This window comes from Columba livia, chromosome 4 (genome assembly GCF_036013475.1).
Source record: "Columba livia isolate bColLiv1 breed racing homer chromosome 4, bColLiv1.pat.W.v2, whole genome shotgun sequence".
Lineage (NCBI taxonomy): Eukaryota > Metazoa > Chordata > Aves > Columbiformes > Columbidae > Columba > Columba livia.
The window spans coordinates 55,771,446-55,789,834 of NC_088605.1; the positions used below are offsets into that span (position 1 = coordinate 55,771,446).

General features: G+C 36.4%; 1 protein-coding gene across 4 annotated transcripts in view; it reads left to right on the forward strand.

Annotated features, from left to right (window-relative positions):
- LRBA (LPS responsive beige-like anchor protein) overlaps positions 1-18,389 on the forward strand; it is a 409,013-nt gene that overhangs the window by 195,412 nt on the left and 195,212 nt on the right. For all 4 annotated transcript variants that reach the window (XM_065061876.1, XM_065061878.1, XM_065061877.1 and 1 more), the window contains exon 37: positions 13,054-13,178. In XM_065061876.1, the coding sequence (XP_064917948.1) occupies positions 13,054-13,178 (125 nt within the window). The remainder of the gene's footprint in view (positions 1-13,053; positions 13,179-18,389) is intronic.

Below are 18,389 nucleotides of genomic sequence, written 5' to 3' on the forward strand. Positions count from 1 at the left end.
GTTCTGAAAACATTAATTTTTTTTTTTGCATTAGGGGAAACTTATAACTTTATCTATCCTTGAAGTCTCTTACAAAATATAGGGGCTTTTTATTTTGAAAAGGAAAGTGAAAGCATTTAATTTTTTTGATGAAATATAACAGTCTTTTCTCAGTTTTGAGTGTCATTCTGAATTGACCCTTCTGTCAGCAGATAAGCTAATTGCAAAAAAAGCATGCTTCTCAGTTCCTTTACCATGTTTTTTTAAAGAGTGTTTTCTGTGACGGATTTAACGAACTTTGTAAACAAGGCTTCTTGGAGAAGTTGCGTTATGTACTGCGTCAAAATGTTTGGGCTCTTTAATTTTCTTTCATCATAGGCTTCTGAAACAGAAGTTGTTAGTTGAGTTTAGTTTAGCAGGGATAATACATGATTATTCCTAAAGCTGAATAATAGAGAAAGGTGTGATTTTACAGATACACTTGTAGTTTATGTATATGAGGAGGAAAATTATGTTCAAGGAAGAAAATGTGCATTGTGATGCAGTATACCTAAATTATGCTTATAAATACATGCACAATAATTTAACAGTGACATGGTCTTAAATAATCTCCTCCAAGGAATTTATGTAAAACAAGAACTAACATCTCTAGAAGAAAAGTGTGGAGAATTGTGTGGTTGTTACAGACAAATGTTCTGCTCTCATATTTGCATTCCAGATTTTAAATATGCAATTTATAGTTTTGTTAGTAGTTCCTTTAGTACCAAAAGGATTTTTCTCTTCAGTGTCCCTACTGTTGTTTTTCATGAACATTAACAATATCACATACTATACAGATAGTTGATTTATAAACACACAGATGGAATAGTGCAGAAACTAAGGTTTGCCTGTGCCACTTAAAACTCTTTACCTTGATGCCTAAGTGACACATTAGAACAGAAATTCCAATAAATTAGCCCAGTGCCAGCCCATTGTTTTTCACTGTAGTAATTCTCTCCAGTCTTCCAAGCTTCCCAAGCTCTGAACGTGGGTGTTGAGGCCACTGATACTTGGGTTTATTGAAGTTGGTTTCTCCACTGTGGATGAGTACTTGGAAGAGAAACATGCTAGGAGGAAGGAGTATTAACAGAGAAACAACATTAGACTCAGGAAATCCTCTGAGCTGAAAATAGTTGGAAACTGGTGGAGCTTTAGGGGAAAAGTTGTAGATGATCGGTTTGATCTTACTCTTCCTTAAGCCACCACTTTAAGCCACCTCTGACATTTTTGTATGCAGAATTTGGGATTAAACTTTTGGTGACAAAAGGTTCAGCTGTCCCTGTACACTTTCTATCCAGCAGGTGCATTAGGGATGGGGGGGGGCTGGTGGTGCTGCTGGATCCAGTGAAGTGGTTTGGGTGCAGGCCAGTGTGAGCTACCCAAGGTTGCCCAGTGTTTCTCTCTGCTGGGGATGTTTTCTAGGGGTGCTGAGTGGCTGTGGGACAGGGCTTCTTTGCTGCATATGGCTTATTGTTTCCAGCTGTGAATGACAAACAGTATTGTGTCCATTTCATTCTCCTCCATCACAAGATTGCTGTGTTGAGAAGAACTGCTTAATATTGAGAAAATTGTTTCAATGTTAATATAAAAACTAAAGGGGCATGTTATTTTTCCTACTGTTGTTTGGTCTTGTGTTTGGTGTTTTGTGGGTTTTTGTTGGTTTGTTTTTTTCATGTTTGACTTGAAACTCAGAGTTATTGTTGCTGAGGTGGCTGGTAAACTTGTCTTAAAAGCAAATAAAAGAATACCTGTCTGAAGAGGGAAAAGTTGGAAACCTTGTCAAGAGGGGTAATAGCCCCCTTGAAGAAAAAGCTTTATTGCCTTTTTGCATGTGTCTCTATGGATGCTAACACAGAGGGGAAAGAAGTTGGGGCCGGAGGATGGCTGTGCTCATTTTTAAATCACTGAAGTGAAACCCGAAACATTTTGTGGTTTGTTGATTCTTGAGCTTTCGTTTTACAGTCATTGTTATCAATCCAGTTCTTGAATGTTGGATTTAAATGCTAATGCTTTTAGTCTTGAGTGTGAAGTAAGGTTATGTGGAGGAAAGAATATCGCCATGTCTTTGTATTGCTCAATCCAAATGTTCATTACTAAGTTATCTTTTGCTAGGTTTCTCTCTTCAAATAGCCGTAGAAAAGAAGTTTACATCCTCTCAATTAGCTGCTTCTGACATGTCACCTTTTTTTCCATGGACTAAGCCCTTAAATTACTGTGTTTTAAAGGAACCTTGGGTGGTTTAGTGATCTAATGTATCTTAGGCTTTACTGCAAGTAGACCTTTCATGTAACTTTTGTAACATTAATAAGGATGGCTTCTGCACTTATCTCTTGTTAATGTAGCCAGAGGATAGGTCTGATTTTCAGAGGCAGCTAGTAACTATCTCTAGAACCTTTATGAGCCTTGGGCGTCAGTGGATTTCAGGAAGTGGTTCAGTACCTTCAGCTAGCTTTGATAGGATGTGTGATTAAAGCTTCAGATATTTAGGTGAGCTCAAATTAGCACTGAGTAGTCAGGCCTGAAATAATACTATATTTGTCTAAATACAGGATGACATTTATTGGCATGTGAAGAAAAAACAATTCTAAAGTGCCTCCCTACCTTTTGACATTTGCCCCAGGTATGCACGTCCACCTTTCCAAATGGAGACTCCAGCTTTTCCTTGGCTTATTCTCCCACATCAGCTCCTCATCTACTGAGCATTTTTCCTACTTGTCTAGACCTTAACATCTATACCTTACTGCTGCTTTTCCATCCTCAGTAGTACAGTGTATGTGCTGTTTCATGCCAAGTTCTTGCAGACAGTGCAGCAGATGGGTGTGAAGCCGCCCGTGTTCTTCACACTGCCCGGAGGGACTTGGTGTGAGCTGACAGCTACCGTCTTGCTAACAGCCATTCCCAGGCAGCATCACAGAATGGTTGGGGTTGGAAGGGACCTCTGGAGATCCAACCCTAGTCCAGCCCACCTGCTAAAGCAGGGTCACCCAGAGCAGATCACACAGGAAGGTGTCCAGATGGGTTCTGAATGTCTTCAGAGAAGGAGACTCCACAGCCTCTCTGGGCAGCCTGTTCCAGTGCTCTGGTACTCTCAATGTAAAGAAGTTTCTCCTCGTGTTTATATAGAACCTCCTGTGTTTCAGTCTGTGCCTATTGCACCTCGTCCTGTTGTTGGGTACCACTGAAAAGAGTCTGGTACCATCCTCTTGACATCCACCCTTGAGATGTTTACGACCATAAGCATCTTTACTTGCAGACTGCATCAGGTAACTGTTTTGATCTTGCCTCTCTGTGGTGCCAATTAATTGCCAACCTTTTGGATCCTAGTTCTTTGACTGCATGTAATAGAATATAAGGTATATTTTCAGGCTACTTTTTCCTTCATTTAAAGCTTCAGTAAACACAGTAATCTTTGTGTGGTCCAGGAAAGGGTGCTTCATCATAATTCAGTGGTGTGTTTTTCTTTTTAGAGACCTTTTACAAGACTTTCCAAGGAGAAATATAATGAATAAGTTAAATATTTTTAAAGGCTTTTGAGTCCTGTTGTTGTTTCCTGATGATGCTATGCTAGTATGGTAACAGTTAGGAGTCTTGCTCCATGTGCTTCTTCGTGGTCTCACTGCCTTGTACTTACTGTTTCCTGTCTCCGAGCGCAATACAATGTTTGCAGTTACTTGAACTCTTTCTTACATATGTTCCTGCAATCATCACACAATGAAGTCATTTCCCAGATTTTTGCCCTCCTCAGTTTTTTGAATCCTGAATTCAGTCTCTGACAGAAGTGTTAGCCTTTAAATCATGCTTGAAGGGTGGTGTTCCATTTGGTTTTGGTTGGGTTTTTTGTGTGTTTTTGTTGTTTTGTTTTGATCTAAGCTTTGATTTTAGTTAGAGAGTAGGACAAATGTAGGTAATGTTGAAATTGAGTCTCTCTAAGACTTCTGTATCCTGCCTGACCTGCAATGTGAATTGATAATACCTTTTCAGAGATGTTGTTCAACAATAGTTGAACATGCTATGGGTTACCTATTCTTCCCAATATGATTTAAAGCAGAGGGACAAGTATGTCCAAATTAATTTGTAATTAAGCAAGAGGTTGAAAGGGGAATTTTCTTATCTCTTGAGATGCACTCAAATTCTTTCCACAATAAAAATATAAAATGTATATATTTTTGGTATGTAGGCATTTAGGAACCTCAGAGAGGACTTTCTTATCTTTGTTATTCTATGTTTTAAAAAAAATCAATGTATAAAGCTGTTCCATCTCTCATAAGTTGGAGGACAGTCTCTTTCCTATCAAAGGAACTAACAGGTTGGTCTGTCTTGAATGGAAATCTTATTTTGGCAAGGCTGGTTTGAAGGCAAGTGGTCTTTAACAGACTGCATCACCTTGCAGAGGTTCAGTCTGGATTGGAAAACTGCAGATGTTGTACCTAAGTTTTAGTCATTTTCCCATTCTTCTCTTTGGTGTTTGTTGAATTAATTTAGTTACTAGATACTAATTTTAACTGCTTTTTGGAAACAATAAATGGTTTAGACCTTTCTGGCAGAGGGGTATAAAATATATATACAAATGAAAAAAAAATCCTTTAGAAGAACATAGAGCAGCAGAGTGTTTGCTGAATCAGAGGGGTGCAGTATTACATTTTTATGGAAGCAAGAAGAGTATCCAGCTGTTAAGAGGGCTATAAAAAAGGATACAGGTTAGCCACAGCTCTTAAAGTGCAGATATGTGGGAATGTGACTTCATCCTGTTTCTTCTAGAAAAGATGGTAGTGAAGCTGAAATGTTTTTTTTGAAAAACTTTTACTGTAATTCATGTGTTAAATACTTTTGGGTTCAGAACAATATATAAACAAAGTAACAGATCTGACGAGATTTTCTTGTTTTGCTCAAAAGTTGATCTATATATCCAGAAATGCTGAAAGATTATAATCTCAAATTCCAAGCTACTGCAAAGAATTAATCCAAGTCATAGCATTTCAATGTACTTTATTCCTCACAGAAAATCTGGTGTTGCTCTAATTAGTGAGAAAAGATGTAGGTCAATATGGGTCCTTTCTGTGCTTGTGCTTAAGGCGAAAGCATCTGAACCGGTAGGAATAGCTAAGAAGAGAGACTGAACTTGCTCCTTCATCATGTATATAACCTATACTCTTATATTCCGTTGTTCATTTTGTCAAGGAAGGGATGACTGAGTACTGCAGACAGAATTTCCCCACTATCAAACAGCAAAAAACCTCCAATGAGATACAGTGTACCTATTTTTGTATTCTATGGTGGTTCTTGTTATTTTCAATAAGAGTAGCGTTTTATGGGATCTGTATGAACTGTAGTTATTTTGAAAGACAAATTAAAAGTTGTTGGCTGCAACCAGGTGTAGGATGTGTGAGATCTGGAAAGATTTATGAGCAACTAAGCCAAAGCGTCCTGTTGCAGATTTGCTATACATTTATTCTTCCATGTCTCAGTCATGTCTGAACTAATTTTGCTCAAAGCCAGAAGAAAGTTTTCTTGTTAACTTTTTTTCTGGTAGAGAATTAAAGTAGTTTCCAGTAAATTCATAATTAATCTTGATGGAAATGCAGCAGGAATTGAACTGTGTCTTAAGGTGACAGTCTTTTAAAGTGCAGCTTTATTTTAGATGGACCAAAATAAGATCAGTCTAAGATAAGATAGCAGAATACATGATTAGTACTGTACCATGTATTTAAGCAAGCCCTCTTTGAAGTATCAGTCTGCACTGGAATGCCAGCACTTCAAAGAATGCTGCCTCTGAAAAAGCTGTGGCTGTGGTTAGCCACCAAGGGGTTAATAAAGATCAAAGAAGAGCATACATAAACTCATACATAAACAGAGCTGGTTTAAAACTGAAAGTTAATAACACCATCATGTAGGAAAGCAACACCTTAAAGGTGGGCTTGTCTTTACCCTGACATGGTGCTTTATAATGCATGGAGGGAGACTAAAACATTTATAGTCAACATTTTTACTGGATTGCTTTTTAAGTGAGGAATTCAAAGCTTGTCAATGCAGAAGAGAGTCTCTGTGATATCTGACATTGGCACTGTTCCTCTGGTTTTGTTTTGCATGCTAGTTAGATGGGAATGGATTTTTGGTATGATTCAAAACACAGAGATCAGGAGGTCTGAGTGACTGTGGTGTCCAATGTGTGGTTGAGACAAAGAGGTAGTATCCTAACTATTTACTGTATGAAAGCGTACCAACAGCATTTGTACCAGGTTTCAAAATGCAAATCTAGGCATTACAGATCTGTGCTGTTTGTACTGTCTTGTTTATATGGAGAAATAGCATGAAACATCATTAAGACGTGCTTCTCTTACTGACATTCCCATTTTTTTTCTCTACGCTGGAAGTACCTTAGGTTTAAACTGTACAAAGGTCTCCTACAGCTGCGCAAAGGTCCTCAAAGTGACAGGTCTATTCTAAGTCTGTGTAGACATTGTGCCTGAAGGTCACACCCTGATTTTCACATCTATTTCTTCTGAAAGATGTGAGGAATAAACAGGCACTACTTTCTCTTCTGGAAATGCAGGAAACGCCCCTCCCCCACCATACCTTTTGGTAAAATTGAAACACAGATAAAGGTAGAAGTCCTTTTAGGAAAAAATCCTTTATAGACAAAGTCAATTGTTTTATTGGAGGAGGGTTAGAAGAAGCAAGTAGACTATGCTAATTTAATGGATTACATTAATGTTCTGCAGAGTTGATGTTATGCCGGAGAAGTTATACTTGGTCCTCTTGGGCCTTTGTTATGACCAGTTTCTGTTAGTACAGTAATGATTGTGACAGAGATTAAGAACCTGCCTGTCCATTATGTTTTTTGCTTAAGGGTTCCCAATTATTTCCATTTGTGGAAGTTTGTGTTCTGAAACTATGAAATATGGATGTGGGGAAAATGAAGATAATATGAGAAGGCACAGACTCTGCTAATATTAGAGTACGATTATGTTGTTTGTCTTCGTTGATATCAAAGATGTTCTTCCTTATCCTTTCCTTCCTTCCCCTCACCTGTACATTCCTTTCCCTCATTTTTAGCTACATAGTTGCTGATGAGACTGCAGCATAATCAGGTTACTAATATAAAACAGAACAAAAACATTCAGTCCTAATAAACCCAGATTGTTACTGTGATTCGGTTTATGATGTGGCCTCAAATGCTTATGTGAATGCAACTGAGAGAAGGAGGGAGAACAGATAATCTTCTTTAACTGTTTTTGCCATTGAAGAAGATATAGGTAATGTAAGTAGCATTTTTGAAGATCTCAATGCACTTATTAGGAGCTAGTTAATCTTTAATGTTCTGAAGTAGATACATTATCAGTGAAGTGCTGTGAAATACATACATTGAAATAGCATGTAGCTGGCCAAGTAATATTTTGGTGGCAACTTTGACTTAATACTGATCAGACCTTTTCCTGCATGCTTTGCTAATACAGGCAATGTTGGGAATCAGATCAGGAACTTGATTTACTGAAAAATGGTAATTTTTCCCTACTGCATCAGTGCTCTGAATTAGGTCTGTCATATGGCAACAGAAACACTTGTACATGGGATCTCTGCATGATGTGCTGAACTTGGTACTGCTGCTGAGAACGTGCTTGTCAAGTTACATCTTCAGCCATTACTTTACTGTTATTAAGCTTAGTGATTTATATTCAAAAATATGTTTGAAATTTTTGATTATGTTACAAATTAATAATACAGATACATGTGCACAAAACATTTTTTTTAGATTAGTACTTATAGACATGTAGCTAATCGTAATAATGTGCTCTACTGTAACTTGTGTTTTTAGATCACAGTTTGTGAATGCTCATCACAAGAATACTGAAGGGTTTCAGAAAGTTTTATTGCTTGCTGAAATTGTGTGTTATCAAGTCAGTTAGTGGAAGATACCTTGCATTTTATTATTACATGCAAAAAAAGAGATTTTAGTTTATACTCTGGACATCCAGCTGCATGAAAATACAGTGGATTTCAATTTACAAAATAAAGCAGTTTCTTACATTATATGATTCACTGCAGTCTGCTTAGCAGTACTCCATCAAGATTTCTGCAGTACTTCTAGAACTTCAGCACTTTTGTCTTTGGATTGACAAGCAAATGTGAATGCTTATTGCTTTGTGTGTGTGTGTGAAAAATGTTTGTGTATCTTGCAGCACGTCTGGCTTGAGTTCTTGAAATATTTCACATGAAAGCAAAAGTTATCATGATGTAGAACAAGAAATGTTCCCAAACAGCATTAAATAATCCACCATATTTTTTCTTAAAAAATTGGGCATCGTTATTTGCATTCCATGATTGCTCTTTTGTGTAACTTAGAAGTAACACCTGATATTGTGCATGAAGTATTTGATGAGCCATTGCAATCAAAGTGCTCGATAAATTAAAACCAGAAGTTTTGGTAGGCTTGCAGACAGCGATCGAGAAATCACAGAGCCTCTTTCTTCTGGGTTTCCTTTCAAACCTGTACTGTTGCTACTGATGAATAAGTGGTGTTGCCACTCTGCGTTTGGTTGTCTATGAAACCAATTTAGCCTAGGTTTCCATGTTCGAGCATTTACACCTTAGAAATTGCAATCGCTGATTGATTGCCTTGCTGATGGTCTTAGCAGAGAGACCAAGGATTGATTAGGTTTGGAGATTGACTTACCCTCTTAACTCTACAGTTAGAGTTCCAATGAGGAGTGTGTCATATGGAAATTTATCTTGGTATCTTCACAGAGATTTAGGGCATGTGAATGAGATATTATGCTTATGTCATGATCACCACTTGTGTTCTCGTTCTCAGCCTTGGCCTCCAGACGTGTTAGCGTGATCTTTTCTGGAAGTATGAAATTCACGTTAACCAATCTTTCATATCTGTGTTTAATGTGCACAATTACAATATGGCAGAGCAAGAACTGTTTTTATTTAAGTAGTAGACTGTGCCAAGACTGTAATAGTGGACTGTGCTAGTCTGAGTTTTCATAGTATAACAATGCGTTTGAGAGCATACACACTCTTGTTTCCATCTGCTTTTCAGTTTGTTGCAGTTGTCTGTCATGTGAGTGCGTTTTCTTCCCTTTAAGGCTAGATAGCCTGCTAGACAGAAGAGGTTGTTCAGAGCTTAAATCATCCGTTGTCTTTGCAGATGATTTCTATAATGTTGTGCTGCTTTCACCCTTCTTTCCTTTTCTTTTTCTCTTCTGTAGTGTGTTTATTTATTTCTTCACTAATCTAAGTATCCAAATGGGTGCTTCTGTGGTATGCTGACATCCATTCTCAATTAACTGATGGCCCAACTACAGCCCTAAGACCTCTCAAACTATTGCTTTTTAGGTTTGCATTTTCTTAGCTCTTCTCCAGCTTGCAGAGTCAGTTTTCTAACCACACTGGTGTGCTCGACTGCTTTTCTGTGGTCATAAAGGTGGCAGAGTATCTTGAAGTACACAATGGATAGGGCATTACAAGAAATTATTTAGCAATTGCATGATCCTCTCATCATTCTCTGGTTGTGCTGCTTAGATTCAGTTTAAATCTCCTGTAGGGTATGAGGACCAATAGGTAATTCCCATGCCTAAAATTCCTTTGTTATAACACCATGATAAAACTAGTACACCAGTTGGTATGTTTTGTTTCCAATGGTGTTAATCTTTGAAACTGATAGAAAAAATAGCTTTCTTGTTCCTGGAATGGAGATCTGTGAGCATTTAAGTTTTTTCTCATTGACCACAGTGAAGTGAATTTTTTCTTTTTTGCAGAATATACTCAAAGTCCTGAGAATACAGGTTATATTGGTCGTTCTGTATTTCATCTCATCTCTGTACAGTTGTAACAATCCATTTAATTATGTGAGAATTGAGAGGAAGGTTTTATCGGAAATCTGTTTGAAAAGCAATATAATGGTGTGCTGTTTGAATAAAACATTTCATATCAAAGCTTTGTTTCTATTCAGTAAATATTGTTACCAAGGAACCACTAATTACTGTCTATGATGTTAGAGGGCCCCCTGACAAATCCATGCAAATCATATGATTTATAATTCATAAATCCCCAGTCCCCTGAGAAATGTTGCTCTTGCACTTACACTAATTGAGTGCTTATGTTCATTGATCCAGTCCATATAGCACCTTTAGTCCATATGGCAGCCTTTATTGTAGGGCCAGAAACTTCTGTTGTCAAATATCCCCTGTATTCAGTGGTGTTATACCCTTCCCAAAATCTATGTACTTGGCCCTTTGCTTCATAATCCTTCAGTCTTTCAGCAGTCAAATTCTGCCCAAATCAGAGCGATATTTACATCTGTCTCCCCCTGGCTGTAGAGGTACAAAGCCTGCATGGTACAGCGTTGCCTTTTGGGGGTGAGACTGCATTGGTTTATTGATCTTAACTAGTAAGGCAGTTGTTCTAGAGTAGCTATATAGTATACTGTCTTATACTGATACTAATGTGCAATTGTCCCAGTAGCTGCTCTCAAAAATGGCTCACTTGTAGGAATTGGACAACATAGGTCTTTATGTTTGGCTGTGCAGGTTTTTGTTGGATATTTTTATATGTGTAGAGAGTAGGTATTTTTTCACCTCATAATACAGTGGCTGCCAAAAGTTATAAATACTTAAATACATAGTCTAATAGTTGATATGATGTTGTTTGTGAATAATCAGCATACTGGTGAAGGAGATGGAATCCTATGCAAATTTCATTTGCCAAATTGAAAAAGAAAGTAGGGGACTAGAGGTATAATATATTTCAGGATGATACTTCATGCCTGTTGATTGTTATCAATTTTTCTGATAATTTTAGCATAGTTTTGTAATGTAGTATCATTTTAATTGTTATCCAGAAGAATGGCATCACTTAATTCTATTAAAACTGTAGAAAGATAGATGTAGAAAGATGAACGACAAATTAATAATTTACCATCTTTGCATAATACTGTAGCACAGAATACCAGAAGGATTGATGGCAGAAGAGGTTAACAAATTTTAGCGGCTTCCATTAGCTTTTCATTGTCATATGTTTGTGGTGCTGACTGAAATAAGCTTTGTAGGAGATCTCAGTCTAGGGAACTAATTACTTGTGCCGATTGCCATACTGATGAATAGACCCTCATTGTATCATTCCCCTGAAGACGAGGAACAGTCTGTGATTCACGACTGCATCCTGGCTGATATTTGATAATAATTTTAACAGATAAATGTAGGAAGGCAGAATGATGAAGTGCCTATCCATGCTCTATGACTATCAAAGGCATGCATGTAGCCAGCTGTGTTCTGCTTTTTTTCTATAATCACTAATGTAGAATTTTAAGTCATTAATCGACCTTTGAATAAACCCATATCTTCCTGTGGTTTATAGTTTTTGTTTGGTTTACTATTCCAAAATAATTGGATTTTATAATCGAAGCATTCAGTTTTGAACATGTTTGCAACACACACACACACACACAAACTGGGAAAGTAAGATATTAGAGTGTTTCATTCCAACGCTTCAATATTTTTCTGAAAGTAAGAAACCAGGAAGATGAAGAATAGCACTGCCTTTGCTTTGGTGTTAGAAAAAGGCATAGACATGTAATGAAGGCAGATGCAAAGACACTTCATTCTTATAAGATTATTTTCAGTCACAATTTTTAATGTCTATGAATTGTGTGTGAGAGCAGGATTATGCAAATTATTCTGGCTTTCGTTACCATATTTGTTTGAAACCTTGATTTACCTTAAATAAAACTCATTTCTGCCTTTAGAGCTCAGAACTAAGAATGTAGATACCAAGTATTTTTAACATTGTGATTTGTAAATTAGTTGTGGCTATTCATTTGTCAGTGTTGGCAGGTATACTTTTTATTAGCTCCTGGACCAGAAATCGAATATATATGCATTTTCATCTATTGTTTTAATACTAGTTCTGTTAACAAACAAAATCAGTGTTTTGCAATTTGGGCTCAGATTTTCAGGCTATCACAGCTATTCTATGCTTCAGGCATCTTCTGTTTGTTTATTTGCTATACCTGGAATTGTGGTATTTTTTTTGTGCATTCTCTGGGCTAAAATACTGTTTTACAATGGTATATATTCATGATCGTGTAACAAGATAGCAACTGGCACTTATATATGACCATATTAAAAAGATCTACGTATATTTGGAACATACAATGGAAAATAATGAATTTGATATAACCTTTTCTAGATGTAATTTTTTAAAAGTATGCCTTCAATATAGCAATTATTACACATCATAACATGTAGTTTTTAATTAAATGTAGAAACACAACTACATAAACCAGAAATCCAATCTGATTTGCTTGAAAATAGATTGCTCTTTCACTCTCCTGGAATGGTTTATTTAAAAACAGTAAATGGAACAGAAATGCATTTTCTTGTGTTGTTCTAAGCCTCAGGGGCTAAATGTAATGAATATTTTAAGAGATTATTTTAATTAAATTCCTGCACATCTAAACAGAGTAATATTTTATTATCACATACATAACCATGTAACTGAGGTATTCATTAAAGTTAACACTTTCTGGACCAAGAATTCATGGTATGATTTACTGACCTTGTGCAAAAAGGCACAAATTAGGAAGAAAAATGAAGGGGGACAGACTTTGATTAATATAGGTAATGCTATACCATATTTATAATAGCCTTTTCCCTATTCTGGTTTATAAATGCAGGCACTGAGAAAGGTGCCCTGCTGAGGCTGAAATGAGGCTGAAATCGGAGCACATGCCACCAGAGTGTGGGGAAACTGATCACACTGTCAGCAATTCATTTCAAAATGATGTATTTAGTGCTCATTTCACCTTCCAAGAAAAAAGGGAAAGGAGTTCCTTAGACTGGAAGGTGATATTGTTATTTTCAAGGACATACCTAAGTAAAAGATTGCAGAAAGGGGGGAGGTTAAAAAAAAAAAAAAAGAAAGAAAAAAAAAAGGGCAAAAGCAGTGCAAACAAGGAGAGCTTTATGCAGAAATTCAGCGCTACCATGCTGTTTGATAATTGCTAACATATGTGGCTCCTCTGTTTCATTGTAGTCGTCCTCGTGAGTTCTGGCGCCTCGACTACTGGGAAGATGACTTGCGGCGCCGGCGACGATTTGTGCGTAACCCCCTTGGATCGACACATCCTGAAGCGACACTAAAAGCAGCCGGAGAACATGGTCAGTCTAAAATCTGTGTCCTGCCAATAGCAGGTTACAGTACGTGGCAGTAAAGACTAGACCATCATTCCTATAAGATGCTAGAGAGTTGTCCCAAGTGCCAAAGGTTTTTGTTGTTGCATTTCAGACACATTCGATACAAAGATAAACTGACCATTACTTCATATATCAATGCTGGTATTTCTTAAGCTTCTTCATTGCATCTCAGTTGACCTGACATGTTGTACATACTTTGCGTACATGTATTACAAATATAGTTCTTACTAAGCACAAGAAAGGTGGATGCCATTTTGCCATTAATCCCTGGACACACTTTCTTGGGGTAAATTACATATTTATGCTTTAGGAACTTCAGAAGATCTGTTCTGCTCAGAAATCTACAGCAGTTATTTCAGTTTGCCTAAGCATGTATCTGCCTATCATTACAGATACATTAAAAGAAAAATAACACTTCTGAAGCTAAGCTGCATTCAGATCTTTGTTTAAGTCCTCAAGTTTTTCTGCAAGAATTTGATATGGAAGAAGTAGTAACAAATGCTGAAATGTAAAGTATTGTTCAAGCAGTAACCCCCCCCCATTTTATTATCAGGGATCACTCAGCTACATGCTGCTATGTCTGTTCTAGAGGAATGTATTTACAAGAGTAATATAGCAATCGGCTTGAGAATTCTATAATAAACCAAAAAGATAAAAGTCAAAACAAACAAACCCACCGAAGCTACTGAACTGTGGGTTTTAGTCTAGAATTTTATGTCTTTGCGATCTAATGAAGATACATTTATAAGGTAGAAAAATCTTTCTTATATTTAAAAATAATTTCCTTAGAATTAAAGCTGAGTACCCTTCACCTTGAGGGTACCTGCCATGGAATAGAATAATTTAAATTTAATTGGCTTTTTTGTTGTTGTTATCTGGTTGTTTTTTTTGTTGTGTGGGGTTGTTCGTTTGGTTGGTTGGTTTGGGGGTTTTGGGGGTTTTTTTTGTGTTTTTTTTTCTTTTGTTGTTGTTGGTTTTTTTTTTGTCCTTGAGTTACTGCATACACACACACATACATATTATATGTGGAGACATAAACTTCATGCTAATTTAAAATTATTAAAACTGTTGTTTGAATATACAAGAACATCATTGTCATAAAGTTAGTTTCTGTCAGGCATCTTAACCTCTTGCACTCAGCCTTAAAGAGCCATTTCTAGAAGAAAATGTCCACAATATGTCAGCTGATTTAATGCCAAATGTGACATAAGTCCTTTAAAATAAATGACCGTACAGAGAATAGTCAATAAAGTGATCTGAAACCAATGTTTGTAGAGCCCTACATCTTTGACTATAGAAAGAAGAACACGATGTAGAATTAATTAACCCACTTTTTGCTTTGGGGCTTGTTGTCGTTAGTACTGTGTGTTGTTTCTGTCCCATGGACTCTAAGGACATAAGGTTTCTCTCTGTTTAATACCCCATGGATAAAAAACAACTGCCCCCCTTTAATGCTACATGTACTTTAAATTAAATAGCTCTTGTTACAATTTTATGTATTCTCATATTTTCCATATTTAGTTTTCATATTATTTATTAAAATATTGAAAAAAGTATCTATTTTTACTGCAAAATATTTAGAATTACTGTTTATACCTTACTTGTGTAACTAATTCTTCTGTAAGTAAACACACACTAATACGATTATTCATCTTTCATTGTAATGTGATATTTTCACTAATCCATGCTATATTTCAAGAGCTATCGCCCATACTCAGTTTGTAATTGACAGGAGTACGATTTTTGTCGAATAAAAGTAGCCCTATTTCATAGATGGCTGATAGGCATAGCTGATAGCTAACCTGGGTAATTTAAATAGAGCTAATTGTTTTCTGTCTGCCCTTCTGTTCAGCATTTGACATCCTTAACAGGCTTCTATTACATTTAATTTCTTGATGTTGTTTTATTCTTAATTTAATTGCATACTGCCTTTGTTATCTGTCGCTGTTCTGTTTCCCTATCTATCCAGTCAATATTGTAGTTTACCTTAAATCAAGATTTAATATGATTTCTGAAAATATACTTACCATCTACCTGAGCATGTGTATGTATACAACTGCCTTGTTCCAAGGCTTTCCACTAGCAAGTTGTAAAATAAATGACCAAGTACAAAATCAAGTTCAACTGGAAACTATATATAATGTATAGGAATACAAAGGTGTGGGGGGGTTTGTTTGTGGTTTTTTGTTTTGTTTTTTGAAGTACCAGAAGGTACAGTTGTCAGAAAGGTCAGCTTGAACGATCACTTTATTTATTTGTTTTTAAATTGTGTTTAGAAACTTTTAACATTAACTAATTTCAGGTTAGACAATCCAATTATTTTTAGATTTTTGGAACCAGACTTTCACATGTTTTCACGATGTAGATGTCCCTATAATTCATGGAATATTTGCCCTAGAATTTCATGATTTCGTAGCAATAATTTATCATTAATTATTCTGTTTCAATTAATTTTACATGTCTCTGAAGAAAAATAATATACGGTTTTCTCAAAACAGAGCAAAACCAAAACCTGAAATTGGACACATGGGATTTTACCAAAAGGGAGGTGGGAAAATAATGCATAAATAATGGAAAAATACTATTGCAGTAATATACTTTAAAGCATATACTTTAGCACACTTCTCTTTGCTAGATACACATTAGGAGCTGCTCAGTGTCTGTTGAATAAAACCAGATATATTCTCTGCCCCAGAGAGCTCACAGTTTAGGGAAGATCACCATTTGCAGCTGTGAAAATTATTTAGAAACAACTGGAAGTCTAGAATATTGTGCAGTAAAAGCGAGAGAGAACAACAACAACAATCAGCTCTGTTGCAGCCTAGTTACATGTGTTAGTAGCAAGAACCAATCTTTTCCAGGGATTGATTTGATTTGAAGGAGAACCTCTGGTGCAGAGGTGGCAGAATAAATACCTGAAGACTAATGTTCTCTGTTCAGACAATCAATACCAGCCCCATGACTATACTTCTGGCTACCTTCTCGTTAAAAACAAATTTTTTAATTCTGACAATTTAATTGCCATTCCCAAGTTCACATTAACTTGCTTGGGAAAAAAAGGCTTTAGGTAATTTTTCAAAGTGGGGGGAGAGGTATCCTTCTAAAATGGCTGTTTATAAAAGTCAGTCTAGTAGTGGATTGTGGAGGAAGGAAACCAAGGTAAAAATGGTTTGGTAGAAAAAGTTTGGAATGGAATGAGTTAACTCTTTTCTGTTCTCCCTTTCACCCATTGCTTAAAAGTGAAAACAAAATACTTATATAGGTGTGAAAGTGAAAACTCATATAATGCAAAAATGAGTACTTTAAACCTCTTGGTATTTTTAGATTGACCCCCAAATATAGTATTGTGTGAGAGAATCTTTAGCTGCTAGAAAGTACTTTATCAAGCTTTTTAACAGGTGATTTGTTGTTTTTTTATTGATGTTTGTTAAAAACTTGGGGAGAGGGAGATTGAAACAGCCTGTAGTATTTCCATCAAGATAATAGGTAGAGCTCAAACCATTGTGACTGCAAGGGACTAGCAGCAGATCACCTACGTTATTGGGAACAATGGGTCAGTTTTCTTTGCCTTAAGAGATGCAAAATAAGTCTTGAAAAGAATATTTTTAAAATTTGGTGCTTGGTTTTGTTTTGTTTTTGTCTGTTTGTTTGTTTTTTCCAGTATTATCTTTTTAAACAAATAGGAAGACTAGAGGGAGGCTTCTGGGAGCCCTGTTTTACAAAATAGATACTTAGGGGGTTTTAATGCATCTTTTCTCTTAATTGCTTTTCCTAATATACTTAAGAGATGGTACTTTCTTTTTCAAATGGGTTTTAAAAATTGTATTTTACATGTAAGGGTTAAGTGGTAGACAAACACTTTAAAATAATCTGTCATTGCATACGTACCTTAAGCTTGTTCTGCAATGTAAGCTAAACTATTATTTTTACACCTAAGTGTTCCAGAGATTTAACTGGAATAAATAAGACTCTGTTTGCAAAAAGCTGCTTGAAGAAACTGGGTCTTGCAGAGCAATTTGGGAAGGATTGCATGGAATTACAATAATGAAAAAAATTAGTGAAATCACTGTGCTAGATAAATATTCTGCCAGCAGGCTGTTACATCCTGTGCAACACATAGGCCATGCCTTGAGGTCTTGATCTTGCAAAGGTGTACGTGAATGTGTGCTTAGATCTGCAGGATTGGACCCAAAAGCTCCAGTCACACCAAGAATAGGCAGCCCTGGCAGGTCATGGTTTGAGTTAGCAGGCAAGAGAGCAGGATTTGGGGTCTGAAATATGAAATCCAGTGTAATATACCTCTGTGCATACTTGGGAACCGAATATGTCACACGATGCCATGCTCTGTCACGTGTCTCTGTAATCAGTAAATATACAAAGCAAACTAGACTATGGCCTGGCTATGTAAGTGCGTTTATCTACAGAAAATAGATGAATCCATGTGGAATATATTGAGTTCTATACAGATGCTGATGTGAGCATGTGTGTGTTGGTTGCAGGTGTAGTGCTTCATTTAACTTGGTACAGAAAAAGCAGATTCTGGTTCGGAGTGTGACACTGTATTGCCTTCCAGTAGCTAGTAGCTGCAGATGTGTAGACAGGCTCTGCTTCTTCTGTGCATGTGTGTATGTATGTTTTCTGCATACCAGCGTGCATGTCAGGAAATGTGGGTAACTAACATCATATGCAAAGAGATGACAAATATTTTAAAAATTTGTGAAAATGAACTAAAATAACTTGTGGTCTAAAATCTTGTATTGAAAGAGGCAGTTGCATAAGATATATGGTTTTGAATTGGTATAATATCATTAGATGGGGAAAGAAATAAAATCTGACTAAGTGACAAAGATGATTCAAGAGGTATATATTTCTGTTATTCAATCATCTTTAGCATGGAAGCTGCCATACTGATTTTATTTTTTCTTGGTGGTAGATGGGAAGAAAGACTGCTAGTATTTTGGACAAGTTGTGCTAAGTATAACAGTATTAAGCTTTGATCTTGGCTCTCAATTCAGTCTTAAATGAGAATAGGTAGAAGGTTAGTTTGAAATAGCATCTTCAGTGTAACTCAAATAGATTGTAGTAGATGAAGCAAAAATGGTAGGTACATACATTTCACTTGGGTTTTTTGAAAGAACAAATATCTTTTGCCTGCATGAAATAAAGAGGGTGGGA